This window comes from Microtus ochrogaster, chromosome 16 (assembly GCF_000317375.1).
Source record: "Microtus ochrogaster isolate Prairie Vole_2 chromosome 16, MicOch1.0, whole genome shotgun sequence".
In the NCBI taxonomy this organism is placed as follows: domain Eukaryota; kingdom Metazoa; phylum Chordata; class Mammalia; order Rodentia; family Cricetidae; genus Microtus; species Microtus ochrogaster.
This window is the reverse complement of record NC_022018.1, coordinates 42,157,366-42,172,591: the sequence shown is the minus strand read 5'-3', so window position 1 is coordinate 42,172,591 and position 15,226 is coordinate 42,157,366. Positions and strand designations below refer to the sequence as shown.

Sequence of the window (15,226 nt, the reverse complement as noted above, 5' to 3'; positions counted from 1 at the left end):
CTGGGATTAAAGGCGTGCGCCACCACTGCCCGGCTACCTTCTCCCTTATTCTAACCTTTTTTCTAACCGGTGGAAGCAGGTGGGAGAACTAGGCCAGCCAAGCCTAGTTCACTTTCAAATCCTAAGTTGAAGATCCCAGAGACGAATAGACAAATAAGTAAATAAATATATAAATATTAAAATCTGGTTTTGCCCAGTTATCCATACTCTTCTTGTTCTCTCAGAGGCATAAGAAGAAGATGCCTCACAGCCAGGTCAAAACTTTAGGAAAAAGTCAAATTCTGAGGTATTTATGTCAAGCCATCAGACTGAAAAAACTATGTAGACTTTTTATACTGCAAAGTGCAAACTTGTGTATTAAATTACTAAATGCACATTTAAAAAAGTCTAAACCCAGGCAGACACAGTGGCTCATCCCTTTAGTCCTGCAGATGACTTAGGCGGGGGAACTGTTCAAGCCCACAAGCTCATGTCAGTCTGTACAACACAGTGGGACCTTGTCTCAAAAAAACCTGGGCCTCCAAGTGGCCAATCACTTGAGGAGACATATTTTAATAAAACCATCTGTGGTCACCTTGAAGTAGACACCAGGCACATTGTGTGGAGGCACACGGAGCTGACTGATATTGACTCTAGGGCTGATCATTAACCTCTGCCAGGCCTAAAGCTGGTAACACCGCTGTGCAGGCCATAATACACGTTCACAACCCGAGGTGTCTGTGGAATCAGATGTACTGACTTTTAAAAGTTGAAGAGATTAATGAAAGAGCATTGTGATGGTGGAAAAGGCCCACTACAGATGTCTGAGCCCAGTTATTATACTCACACTGGTGAAAGGAACACACTTCCTGAGCTGGGAGATAAAATTAGCAGCTAATGTGATAACTAACCAGCCCATAATGAAACAATCTGGCACCCTTGTCAGCATCCGGCTGGGGCTAATCTCTCCTGGAATGCTATAGTCACATGGACGCAACCTTTCCCAAGGCGCCCTCTTTCCTCTCTCCCTGTGAAGTTGTCAGGTAAAGGCACTTCCTCACTCCCTGAGCTGTCTACCAATTATGTTTCGTTTTCTGAAATCGGGTGTTGTATTTAGTAGGTTACCTCTGGCCTGAGCCTCCCTTCCAAAAACTAAGCCAGCGTATCATCACATCCCTGAAGGAGAAAGGAAGCAGATGACAAATGACCCAGCTACACAGCACATTTGACTTCTTCATTCCCAGGAAACAACCTCAGTATCCAGAGATGGAAGGAATGGTGGGTGTCTTCAGAGACCCTAACTGTCTCTGAGCGACTGGAATTGGGGCAGCTGTGCTGCACTATGCTATTTAAGGAAAGGCTCTTCCCTGTCTTCCATTCACTTTTGGTAGAGTAGAGAAGGATGCTTAGTCATCTTTGAATGCGTGGCACCTGGCACAGTGGCTAGGCAGAAATAGAAGCTGGATCTACTGTTAAATGAGTTGATAGACAGAGAGAGTGATGGAGAGATGGACAGACAGCCATATGTGAGTGGAAATAAACCTTTTCTTCCCAGGACTAGTGCTCCATCTGTACTCAGGCTGAGCATTTTTCTCAGGCACCCACAGGAAGAGAGGCACACGAAGGCAAGGGAAAAGAGAGAAAGAGAGCGTTAACAGTGCTCCAAAACCTAACACATCCCTGAGCGCTGCTGAGTCCTCGGGCTGTAGGCTGTAGGCGGGGAATGCAGGCATGCATACTTACACACTTAGGGAACCTGGGGCTGCTATCACTTCCTAGAAGGGCACATTGTACTAAAAACGTGAGAATCTGTCAAAAATCCATCACGGGTGTGCTTGGAGAGAAGTCTGTTTATAAGAAGCCATTAGTTCACAGAAGCTCCAACGAGTTCTCTTGTCCATCCTCGCTCTCAGATAAGCTGAGAAGGCCTTGTCCCCATAAAGCTTTGAGTGTGACTACATTATACCACAAGAAACACTACATAGTTTCAGGGACAGACTGAGAATTATCTCTGCCTCCTTATTTACCTTGTTGTAAATGTTGCTATCAGGACAGCAACAACTCTTTGTTCGTTAACTGAAAAGACCCTGATGCTAACAGAGGCTTTTTTCTAACAGCATTCCTCCCGATTTCTGTTCATGCAGCTACTCTTTCCAACTGCTCCCGACCCTGTGACCACTGAAAACTCCAAGAGGATTAAACAGATTGAACTCGGGACCTTGCACAGCTATGAATGGAGCACAACCCCTTTCCATCCAATGGATCTTAAACAGGATTCTCTGAAGCCATAACTGTAGGTCTCTAAAACTAGAGAGCTGAACCCTGAGCAAACAGGAATGTATTTGCCACCTAATCTGAAGATACTTGGGGAAAAGAAGAAAAAAAAAAAAAAAAAAAGAAGGCACTACTAATTAATCAGCTGTAAGAAAAGAAAAGCAACACCATGCAGAGGCAGTCCAGTTCGCTTCTTTAACACAAGCTTCTTTATGTTTAAAGGGATAACGGGGCTTTCCCTGAGAGATGCCATGACAGAAATTTCCTCCATGCAAGGACATAAGTCATGAAAAATTTATTCCTGAAAAATGATGGAGGCCTTTGGCTATATCTTCAATTAAGAATCTGTCCAGGGTTTCCTCTTAGGCAGCCTGGGAATTCTCTCCTACATTCTTGTAAGATAAAAGCCTCGGGCTGCTACCACCCAACCCAAAGACCCTTACCTGGTTCCTTCTGCCAATCCGATTTGGTCCTGGAGGCTTCATGGGGGACTTGATGCCCTGGGGGCTCCCACCATTCTCAGTGACATTTGCTACGCTCATGACTGCTGACATCATAGTGTTGATGGAAGACAGGTCTGAGCCTTCTAAACCAATGGGTGAATTTGATGTCATCGGGATGGGGTTTTATACCACTAAGAAGTCTCTGCTATAGAACTGAAAAACAGATACGACTGAGGTTCTCATGTGAGTTTAGGCTTGTCATAGTCATGTGGTGCTAATCATAGCAAGGGCAATAGAGATAGATCCCCAATACCCTTTTCCTAGTTCAACCCCTACCCAGAATAGAGCTCAAAAGGATTGTTTGTTTTTTGAGACAAGAGCTTGCTTCGTAGCCTGGGCTGTCCAAACTCACTCTGTAGCCAAGATGACTCAGAACTCCCTGATCCTCCTGCTTCAGGCTCTCAAGTACTGAGATTACAGGTATGAGATACCACACCCAGTTCCAAAATAGTTAGAGCTTTCTTCTACGGATGCAACCTGTTTCCTTTCTAAGTGTAGGCCACCAATAGAATTCAAGCTATTACCTTTTCTTTTTTTTTTTTTTTAAATCTCATGTGTTTTGTGTTTGCATTAAAGCGGCTACATGTGTACAAATTCATGGTTTCCCAGATAGCTGTCTGCTTTATGTACCGAGGAAGTATCTCCTGCAGAACCCAGAACTTGTGATTTAGCTGGTCTAACCCACCTGTCCAAGAATCCTGTCTCTGCCTCCTAAGTACTGGGATTATGAGGCTGGGGCTGGGGGTGGGTGGGCATGCACCACACATACCTCACTTTTTAATGTGGGTGTTAGGGATTCAGACTTTAATTCTCACACTAACAGGGGTGAGCCATCTTCCTAGCCCATGACTTTCCTAATCTTTGTGAGCAGAGTTTGACAAGAGGAAACAGAGCTGTGTTTGGCTAACACATTCTACCCTGTACTTGCTTGCTTCTATTGAAATGTTCTAGGCTTAAGAACTAGTTTATAGGACACTTCAGGTTTCCTCTAACTTCATGGCTATATGGCTTCATGGATTTAAAGGTGTGTGTACGTATGACTTCTAGAAGCCAACCCTGCAAGAATTATAAACAAATTTAAAACTAAGGTTAAAAATCCTCTTTCTTAAAAAATATAAGTAACAAGGATGGAGAGAAATGCTGCCACTCTAGTTACCTCCATTTTCTGTCACAAGGGACACTTCCTGGTTACAGTTGTCATCCACACAAGTCGGAAACGATTCTGTTCTTTTCTTCTCTTGGTGTCACCCCTTTACACTGGAAGAGAAACGGGACACTGAGTTAGTTAATTCATCAAGGAAAATGACTTAGTACTGGAGTAAATGCTACATGCTTATGACCCCAGACACAAAAAGCAGAGGTATGAGATTCTGAACTCGGTGCTAGCCTGGGCTACATAAGAGACTCCATCTCAAAAAAAGAAAAGAAACAGATTCAGTGTTTTTGCTTAGTGAGAAAAATGCGGAAGCATTGATTAGCTGTGACCTCACATCACCATACTCACAAAGGAGAGACAATTCTGTGTCAGTCTTTTCTATCTTTCTTCCCCCCCCCCCCCCAAGACAAGGTTTCTCAGTATAGCCCTGGGTGTCCTAGAACTCGCTCTGTAGACCAGGCTGGCCTCAAACTCAGAAATTTGTCTGCCTCTGCCTCCTGAGCGCTGAGATTAAACTTGAGACACCACATCTAGTCTAAATCATTTTTTTTTTCCTTATAAAACTGTATGATGTGGGTTTTCAACCTAATGTCCCCTACTGAGCTGCCTCCTATACTCTCAAAGGCCAAGGAATTTTTCCAGTATTTTACTTTCTCACTTATTTCACTCCAAATTTTCTTTTATACCCCATTTCTTCACAGATCTCCACCTGATCCACATCATTTCCTAAGAGCTCAGAGTGTAGACAATACTAGGTCACAGCTAGAAGACACCTGGGTAATAGGAAATGAATGACCAAAAGGAAATTCGTAGTCCATACCACATCAGAACCGACTTCATTCCTCAACTATAAGAACATAGGTGATGTTCTCATTTTTATCTGGCAGAATATTCTAGATCTAGTGGTTCTCAACTTTCTTCATGCTTCTTCAACTTTTTAACACAGTTCCTCACATTGCAGTGACTCATAAGCATAAAATTATTTCGTTGCTACTCATAACTATAATTTTGCTACTCTTCTGAATCATAATGTAAATATCTGATGTGACCTTGGTGAAAGGGTCATTTGACCTCACAAGGGGGTGGCAACCCACAGGCTAAGTATCACTATTCCCTGTTAGTAATAACTGTTGGTATCCCAATGAAGCAGGAACCTAAGATCAAGGCCATCACCTCAGTTTCCAAACAGATGCTTGGGAAAAAACTGTAAGTTTGTGATTCCCTCCTTCAACTTTAAGGGGATGTAACAGTGGGTCCCAACCACAACAGTACTTACAGCCTCAGAGCAGGAGAGGCCTGGGGATGGAATTCTGTAAAGTTTCTACCAGCTAAGTAGTTAGTATCAAGATAAAACTTCTGCCCCAACTTTGAATGTCGAAAGATAAAATATGGGAGACACTCAGGAGTAGGAAACATTGTAGGCCTATATGGGACTTGGGATTCAATCACCAGAACCTCCCCTCAAAAGACAAAACGTGTCTCCACGTCATTTTGTGAGGAACAAGTGTTGCCTCAAATGTTTGCATTAGAAACTTAATTCTCAAATTCTGTGCCACCACCGCCTGGCTCCTCTGTATTTTTAATGTACAGAAAGTTCAAGATCACTGACTAGAAATCATCAATACATTTCTATTATTTCAGTAAAGAGAAAATGAATCTATCTACTAATTATTACCAAGTTTAGATGATGACCTTAGGCGCTCTCTCTCTCTCTCTCTCTCTCTCTCTCTCTCTCTCTCTCTCTCTCTCTCTCTCTCTCTGAGATAGTCTATCTATACAGCCAATCCTTTTGTTTATATTTAGGTAATCTAAATCTATCTAGTCCTGGTTGTCCTAAATAAAACTCTTTAGGTAGACCAGGCTAGCCCCTAACTCACAGAGATTCACAATGACTTGAACTGAGTGCTAGGATTAATTTATCTGTCTTTCAAAGAAATTATGCAAACCCTGGATTACATTTGTATTTCTGTTTAAAACTACCATAAGAATATACAGGAGTAGAGCCTGGTGCTGAGGTCTTTCTCACTTTGCTGTTCTTTCATGACGATGTTTCCTACTACCACCTGAGAAATCCTAGGGTTGATGAGAACAGTAAGCAGCAGCAACTATAAGCAGCAGGTAAGGTAGAGAAACAAGCTTATGTTTCAGTGCTAGAACTGAAGGTGTACACCACCATGCCCAGTCCAGCATTAGGGTTGTGATCTATCTACCATGCCCAGCCCCATATTAGGATTGTGTTCCACCATGCCTAGCTCAATAGGAACTGACAAAATATATTCACTGGACAGAGGCAAACTGCCAACAATCCCTGTCCCACAGGCATAAGAATCAAAGATGGATTCTTTCAACCTATCTAAGGATTTAAATACAGGCTGTCCACCCTGTAAGAATGCCTATAGCTAGCTACCTAGCACATTTTCCCAGCTGGAAAGAAGAAAAGCCTTGCAAAGCTGTTTCCCAGTGTCTTGGCAGGAAGACATAGGCTATGGTTATTTCCTCCTTGGGGATAAAGTGTAGCGGGTGGCACTAAGAACCCCTCTGTTTACTTCCTTTACGTGTATTTGAAATGTTAAGTAAACAGCAGTATGTTTTTAAAAGGAACCTCTCATTTCTGATGAGAGTTAGCAAAATGTAGTTAGCAAAAGGGAAGGAGTCTGAATCCACCCTGAGAGGGTATTTCAGAAGCACCAACACGCTTTCCTCAGAGCTAGGGTACGACTTCACGCCAGTTTATTCTTGATTGAGTCTGGCATGGCATTTTCCATTGGGATCCTGAAACAGTGCAAGAGGAAAAGACTGGTATAAAACACGTCACTAATCGCTCTGCCTTAGGGGTAAAAAAAACAACATCCATCTTTATATTACGAATAGGTACAGGATAATTTAACCAGAAAAGTTGGCTAATTCTAGTTGATCCTATGTAACCACCCAGCAATACTGGAAACATTTAAACCTGTTGATACTTATGTTTGGAAGGACAAGTTTTCCCTTTGATTCCCTCACCCAGTCTAGTCCCCACAGGTGTAATGATTCCCCACCCACCCCGGCCGATACCCCATGCCTTGCAGAGGATGCTAATGCCACTCTTTAACACAGGCTCCAGGTCAGAGAGAAGCCTGTGCTTACCTCTGAGAGGCTGAAATCCCCCACCATGTGGGGTTAAGCTGTCAGAAAGGATCCTCCTATCTGCTGGCCTAAAAGATGGTTTTAAGATCTATTTACAGTGTCTTTGGTTGCTTGCTTGTTTTTTTTTTTTAACCTAATAGTTACAGACCTAGAGAATTTTCATTCTCTTTCCCGCCCAATTTCTTCTCCCATGTGCTACATCCGAGATCATTTAAGACTTAAAAACAAAAATGATAAATCTGCCAAGATGACTCTATGCTTGCTGCCAAGCTTGACAACCTGAGGTCAATCCCCAAAAACCTACATTGCAAAAGGAGTGAACTGATTGATACTCCTCTGTAGGTAGTCCTCTGACCCCACCCTCCAGCATACACACTTTAAATCTTTAAAGTAAAAATCACTGGCCTATTCTAATACATAAACCTCCAACTGGAAGAGATAGGACCCCAGATGAAGTTCCCAAACCACAGAAGTGACTGCCCAACAGGCGTCATCATGGATCTGGGAGTGGGGAGGAAAGGAGGAAAGAGAAAGAAGGAGTGCCTGAAGTTTTGCTTCCTGTGATGCAAACCCCAGGCATCTTGAGATTCCTCATCCCACACCAGAGATTCAACTGGTCAAGAAGAAGCAGCAAGTTGCAGTTACAATTTTAATCTTATTTTACTCTACACTTTGGGAAGAAGAGAATGGGTGGGGTACTGGGGAGGGGGGAGGCTAGGATAAGACAGGACCGATGGATTTGGGAAAGAAACAGGACAATTAGAGGCGAGGCTAGGAGAGAGCACAGATCGGTCTTCATTGTGACTCAAGGAGGCCCATAAACAGTAACTGACCTGTTTCCTCCTTTCTGCTGAGGAGCTGACACGAACTGGGCCCAAATGTGGGCAGGGTCACACCTCAAAGCCACCCCTTCTAGAGCACAGAGCTGGAACAACCTGAAAAAATACAAGAGGACAACATTAGAAGGGTTTAAAAGAAGGAATAATTCTGCCTCTGTATCATTTCCTCTACTCGATGTCACGATGATGGGGACAATTAAAATCCCCTATCTGCAACTGTAAGCAAACTGTTAGCTGATTCTATCAGAATCCCCTCAAGTGTGCCTTCAACAGCCAGGACTCCCATTACCTCCACCAAAGTACATCCTACATTCCAGCAATTCTGAGGACAACGGACACAGGAGAATGCTCAGACTGCTGGCTCTAGGTGGAGCTTTGAGCAGCCTAGTGCCATGGTAATAGTCTTGGATAGGAGTACAGCTTAATGACAGAGTACCTGCTTAGCATGTGTGAGATCCTGGGTTTCATCCCAGCACCACAAAGAAAGACAAAAATGGCTGAATAGGTACAGTTGATCCTCCAACACGAATTAAAAGAGAGAGAGAGAGAGAGAGAGAGAGAGAGAGAGAGAGAGAGAGAGAGAGAGAGAAACAACACTTGGTGGTAATGGAAACAGGAGAGGAAAGAGAGCCGAAGAAAACAAAAACCATGAAACTTACAGTGCCTTAAAGCAGAGATGACTGCAAGTATGCAAATGTGAGGGCGTTGCTTAACATATTTCAAACTGGACCAAATGCATGGCCTTCTCTTTCTACAAAAAAAAAACAAAAACAAAAAAAAAAACCAGAAAGCACCTCTACACATTGCCTTCAGGAACAGGAGAAAAGTCTGCTCTAGGGTTCCACAGGCCCCGAAAGCACTAATCTGATTGTTGTGCCTGCTTGTCGATGGGCTACAACACATCCGAAGCTACAATTCACTTGCCTCTTGCTCTCAACACAGCATTGCTCAGCTGAAGCAGAGTGCAAACTTAAGCAGAATAAAAACTAGGGTATAGCTCAATGGGCCAGCACCTGCTTAGCATGCACAGGCGCTCCAGGTTCCCGTACCACAAAGTGGGAAAAAAAATCCCATAATTATCAAGAATGCCAAGATGCAGTTGTCTGGCACATTTTCTCACTTTATCCTCTTTCAGGGCATCTGGAAACAAGCTGCACAAGTGTGTCATATTGCTATCATCTCTATATAGCTATCACCTCCCATCTTACTTGGAGCCATCCACAGACAGCTCCCAAGCACCCTGGGCAGGACTGGTCTGTGTGGATGGGAACACTCCATCACCCTGGAGTTTTTGACACCACGATCCCCCAGCAGATTTTCTGTTTACATTTCAGTGGCTCCATCAGCCATATTTTTTTATGCTATTCTCTTCCAAATGTTCTCAGACAACTCAGGGACAGCTCTGAATGAGCCATGGAGAAGCTCAAGCCTGGAAGTACTTGATTCAACCCCAGTACTTCCCTAGGTAAAGAAAATTACAAATCCTTCCACAGAAATACTCATACACTTGACCTTATGTTTTACTATTATGATAATGAAGATTCCTATCCAGGGCTAGAAGGGGAAGGATATTCGTTTTATTGTTTTGTGACTCATCTTAAAGAAAAGAAGTTGGAGTACATAGTTCAGTGGTAAAGCATTGGCCTGGCATCATCTCTTCCTTCTGTGCCACTGTCACAGAGAGACAGAGACAGAGAAAAAAAAAAGCAAAATCTCCCTGATTGTATTCATTCATAATAGGTTGTGGCTGTAACTCCCATGTAGAATATTTGTCTAGTGTGGACACGATGAGGCTCAAGGTTCAATGCTCACCACTGAAAAGGTTAAAAGCGTACACACACATTTTTTTTTTAAATAAAATGTAATGACAGATATAGTATAATAGCCAAGAGTCTAGAAAGGATAAACTGTCAAGGTCTTCCAACAAGTGAACAGAGAGTCTGGAATTACACATTTACAGAATTGAAAAATAGTATTAAAATGTAGATCCATTTCCTTTTCTCCATTAGACACCTAAAAAAAAAGCAAGCCAGCCCAAGTGGCTTCCCCATAAACACAAAGAACCAAGAGATGGATCTACTCAAACCAAGGGTGAAGCTGAGACTAGATTCTCAAAACTGCATCCTCTGACCTTGGAAGTAAATGATTTGGATGCTGAGAATGCTGAACAATTCAGCTGAATAACAAGAGCCACCTCCCTGCTTGTTTTGAGTTCCACTAGGTCTAAGGGAGTCATAAAGTTTGAGATGGAAAAATACAAGGCAGTTTTTAAAAGGAACTTTTAGATACCCCTTACCTCCATCATGAAAAAAATGGGGGGTGGTTATGGCTAGTTATGTCCGAGAAGAAAAAAGGACTGACTGGCTAAGTACAGCATTTGAGGGAGGGTCTGGGATGCCGACTATCTGGATTTTGCTTCCCAGAAGGCTTGTGCAATTCAAAGAGGCAGGATATCTTAGAGAAGGCAGAAGCCTCTGGGAGGAGGAGTGGTGGGGGAAGCCAGCCCTACCTCCCCGCCCCCCCCCAAGATAAGGGACAATGCTAAGCAAAGCCAGAAAGAGAAGATTAAGGAACCTGTCTCCAGGTCTAGGGAGATAGCAACAGAGAGATCAAAGATAAAAAGCAAGGATGGTTTAGAAGTAAAAGGTGGCATCCCATCTTCTGAAGATGAAATCTACAATCTGTCCTCAGGCTCTCAGGAAATATGGAGTAAGTTGAGATGCCTAGGATGACAGCAAGGGGCCTTGGCCTTTGTAATATTTGACTGAAAAGGCCTGAGTCCCTATGATGTCCACAAATAGGTCTAGCATAAATACATGTGGGATAGTTTGTGAAGGATGTATGATGAGAGCTGACCTGCCCAGTTCGGGCCAATCCAGAACAAGATACAAAGCACAAGATACAAGAGTAGAAATTCAGATATGAAAATGACTGAAGCACTTGACAAACTACAAAAAACATCTAAAGGGTAGGCTGAGCTGGGGACAGAATCTAACCTGACTAGCTATACCACCAAGTCGAAGCCTGCCCAGCCCCAAGCCCAATGCAAACCTATACATATACTAACCAGGATGGCCCTGAAGGTTGAGAGATTGGGGCGGTGGCTCTCTGAATTCCAGAAAATTGAAGTGTTTCTAGGCTTGGGGCTAGGCTATGCCTTGGATAGGTCGGCACAGGCTTGAGTAAAATGAAGGCTAAGGCATCCAACCCCTGATCAACTGAGCACAGCAAGGTGCTGCAGCCAACTCTGCAGTGCTTCCTCCTGAGTAAAGATGGGTTGCTAAGAGATGGAGACTGTAGCAAGTTTAAGAGACAAGCGAGAAAGTAATGGGTAAGATGGCCACTCAGGGAAGAAAGAAAGATGCAGGATCCTCTCTACTTCCTTCCTGACGCCTACAGGAAGTGCTCACTCTTTAACCAGTCACTCAGAAGCTCTCCATGTTTTAGCCCAAGTTTTCTTTCTGTCCTTGTCACCCACCAGTACCATGGCTACTACTCCTAAATGAGGACACCTCCTTGATTCTTGGGCTCTACCTCAAACTCACACCCTCCTAGTTCTCCGGGGACTCTATTTAACCCTTGAACTAGTTTGTGAAGGTCAACAACAAGGTCAAAACCCCCAGGAATTTAAATCAACAACCTGAGAGCCCCTAGCCTATTAAAGTCCTGAACAAACACCAAAGCACTGAAGCAGAAACTAAGAATCTACTTCCAACACTGAGTTTACTTCCTATAGCACAACTAAATAAGAAAAAAAAGGAAAAGGAAATCATCTACATGGGGCCTTGTTTCTAGGTTGCTCTGGAGAAGGAGAAAGAGCATATTGGATACAAGCTTCAGACAGAATTAAGACAGAACTGCAATGCATGCATGGGTAGTCAGCAAATGGTGTTTTTTTCAAGTCTTTGCTACTCCTTGGAAATTCAGTTTATTTAATACTCAAGCACTTTGTCCAGAATTTCTGTGGACCTGGACAACTTCCCTTTGCCCTTTTCTCTGCCCCTCCTAGACAGGAAGAAATGTTCAATAAAGGGTGGACCGGAAGAGAGAGAAGAAGCATTAGAGAGCTTGACCATTGCCTCCTACAGCCTTAGCATTAGTTCAGGACCTACTGAGATGTGTCAGGCTCCGGGAAGAGTTAGGATGGAGGAAGAGTGAATGGAGAACACTCCTCGGCTAGCTCAGTGCATGTTTAGCATCTATGAGGACCTGAGTTCTATCCCTAGCACCATAAGGATGAAACCAAAATCAAACAACAACAAAATATGAACGGCTGGAAGGATGCAGAGTCTGGTGGATGCTGGCCTGAACAGTCGCCACGGTAGCCAGTCTTCTCCCAGCATCTCTTTGCTTCTTCAGAGGAAGGAGGCAGGCAGCACCTTCCCCCAACACACCCTTTCCTGTAAGCACACAGCACAGCGGAGAAGCAGACTCCTTGCAACTCTTCTCTACGCAGAACACATCTTACAGGCAGGATCTAACAACTGCCAAATTCACAAGGCCAAGCCGCAGCTGCCACCTGGTAGCCATTTGTCACCCAGCACCCTCCTCCCCTGGGAGGGGAACACGGGTGGCCCTTGGCACCAGGCTGTGAGAAGAACAAGTCCCTGGCCCTCTCCCCAGGCAGGCCAGACTTTTCCTAAACATTAGTTTTTCTGCTTGGCATCTAGGCCCTGGTATTTCATCACTTTCTTGCCCAGCTTAGCAGAAGCCTGTACCATTCTCTACTTTACCAACAGCTGAGGAAAAGGGGGGTAAGAAGTCAAAGTGGTCTGCACCCGTACAAGGAATGCCTGTGCAGAGAGGAGCAAGAGAGACAAATGTCCTAACCTACCTGTTGTGCATCGTCACCTGGTTTAGAGTGGGGACTAAGCTTGACTCCTCCCCTACCCCACCTCTAGAGGAATTCTGGCTTATCAGGTAAAAACAGGTACAGGAAAGGCTGGAGAAGGGCCTCTATAGTATGCCCGAGATTGCAGAACTTAAAAGTGGAAAAGAAAAGGCTAAAGTCACAGAAAACAGGATTCGACTTAAGAGTATACCAGAAGCCTCCTTGTATTCAAGTATGCTAGTTCCAGAGAACTGGGGGTATTTCACGAGACATAAGTTCTATCTATGCCAGAAATGCAGTAAGCAGTTTATATGTATTCAATCCTTCTCCAAATCCTATACAGCAACGACTAGTTATCTGATGGATGCTACACTACTCTTAAGGGATGAGGACAGAACTCCAGCCTGGGATTCTGTGACTCCATAATTCTTATACTTATCAAGACACCACAAAAGATCACAGAAGAACTCTTCAGTAGAAAGAAACAATCAATTTAAAGGACTGGGAAACCAAGGTAGCAGAAAAACAAGATATAATGGAGCTGGAGAGGCTGAGAATTTGCAGAGCTGGCTGCAAATGCTGCTGGACTAGAAAGGATACATGCATCCCATCGGTCCACCAGGATAAGAATAAGGAATGGCTAGCAGACAGTGCTGGGACCCAGACTGTTTGTTTGTTGGTTGGTGGTAGTATTTATTTCATCTTATGATTGTGGGTAACAGTTCATCACTGAAAGAAATCAGGGCAGGAGACTAAAAATAAGAACTGAGGCAGACAGATGGAGGAATGCTGCTTACTGGTTTGTTCTGGTTTGTGCTTAAAAACAAAACAAACAAAATCATGCAATTACTGGTGTGTAGAGGTCAGAGGTAAACATGTATGAGTTGGCTCTCCTTCCATCATGAGTTCCTGGAACTGAACTTAGGTTTACATGCTTGGTGGTAGGCCCTTTTACCAGCCTTTGAAAGATAGAATGAGGCCCAGTAAGGCCATGAGCTTGCTTCTTCTGGGGATATCTAATAGAATGGGTAACCAACTAGACATAACAATATTAATAAAAATAATTTTAAAAAGTTATCAGTCTGACCAGACTATATGATTCTTCCCGCTGACAGGTTATGTATTTCTGAGGCCTCAGTTCTCCTATCTGAAAGTGAAGTAAACTTATTAAAATACATGGGAAACAATATAGCACCCCACAGTCTGAGCTACTGATACTACTGCTTCTTCACTGAGCATTCCCAGTCTCCCTGGCCCCAGTGTTAAATCCACCTCAAGTTGCCTCCAGCTTCCCTTATGAGATTGGCAAAGTTCTGACAGCAGCCCAATTGATGATCTTTGTTTTAAAAACAAACAAACAACAAATCCCATCTCTGCCCACAAGTGAGACAATTAAAAATGAGCAAGTTGGCTTATCACAGATACAGTCCCACTGACAGCAAAGGGCAGAACAGCTGCTGACTCTTGCCATGCTGCACAACAAGCAGGAAATAAAGTCCATCCGGCTATGTGCGCTGCCGAACCAAATCTTGCTCAGCTCCACATTTGCTAAACACACTCCTGGCACCCGTGAGGACAGGGCCACGGCAGCTTCCTTCTTGTATGCCCTAACACAGCTCTTCTCTTCCAACCAACAACTTGCCCGGTCCACTCAGGCTACTGGACTACAGTGATCTGACTGTTCTGGGCATGTCTCTGAGATACAACTACATATCCTGTTACACTTACAGCTTGCAGGAAAGCTGGGGTAAAGTTCAGTAGCAGTTTGCAGAGTTTTGGCAATATCCTGCAACTCTTTCATGAGTCCCGAGGTCTCGGGCTGGCCTTTCTGATGTGCTAGGGAAAGGGCACAACAGCATTAAGAGTCTCGGCTCTTCCCTTGCAGGATCCCAGTGCAGGCTAAGAACCCCAGGGCAAGTATCTAACATCAGATCAGAAGGGGCTACACATTCCAGTTGCAGGGAGACTCTCCTAGGAAAATCAAACTAATTTTGTGGAAGATAAAACTGTATGAGTTGCTCCTCCCCTGGCTGCTTCTAGAAGGCACTGGAAGGTAGATTCACATCGTTCATTTGACCACTGGAAAAGTGGTCAGCTGTGGTCAAAATTTCACAGTGGGTAATCAGACATTACCAACTGTCAGCTGAGAATGACTGTCCGGGGGAAGTGATGTGCCCTAGCTCCCAGGGACCTGATAGGCGGCCCTCTGTGAATAAACAGATGGTCTTTCCTCCTCCATCTCCCAATTTTGCCTCTAAGAAAAGAATTCAATACTGCATGTGTGAAAGCAAACATACTCTAAAATATAAGTGGTGGATAAGTGTTTATACACAGTACAAAAAAAAAACCACACACACACACACACACACACACACACAAAACAAAACCACTGGCTGAGTTAGTCAAACGTGACTATTACGGTGCCAGATATGGTCCTCCTAAAAGACCCTGTGTCAGGAAATCGTGGCATAATCTGAGTACCAGCAGTCCAGCATATGTCCAGGCTTGGGGAGATTAA

At 43.9% G+C, this 15,226-nt stretch overlaps 1 protein-coding gene across 2 annotated transcripts in view; it reads right to left on the bottom strand.

Moving 5' to 3' along the window:
- The window catches only part of Rreb1 (ras responsive element binding protein 1), a 125,976-nt gene that overhangs the window by 56,905 nt on the left and 53,845 nt on the right, over window positions 1-15,226 (bottom strand). For both annotated transcript variants that reach the window (XM_026783059.1, XM_026783060.1), the window contains exons 2-4: window positions 7,872-7,973; window positions 3,913-4,013; window positions 2,697-2,909 (exon numbers count right to left, since the gene is read on the bottom strand). In XM_026783059.1, the coding sequence (XP_026638860.1) occupies window positions 2,697-2,867 (171 nt within the window). In that variant the 5' untranslated portion in view covers window positions 2,868-2,909; window positions 3,913-4,013; window positions 7,872-7,973. The remainder of the gene's footprint in view (window positions 1-2,696; window positions 2,910-3,912; window positions 4,014-7,871; window positions 7,974-15,226) is intronic.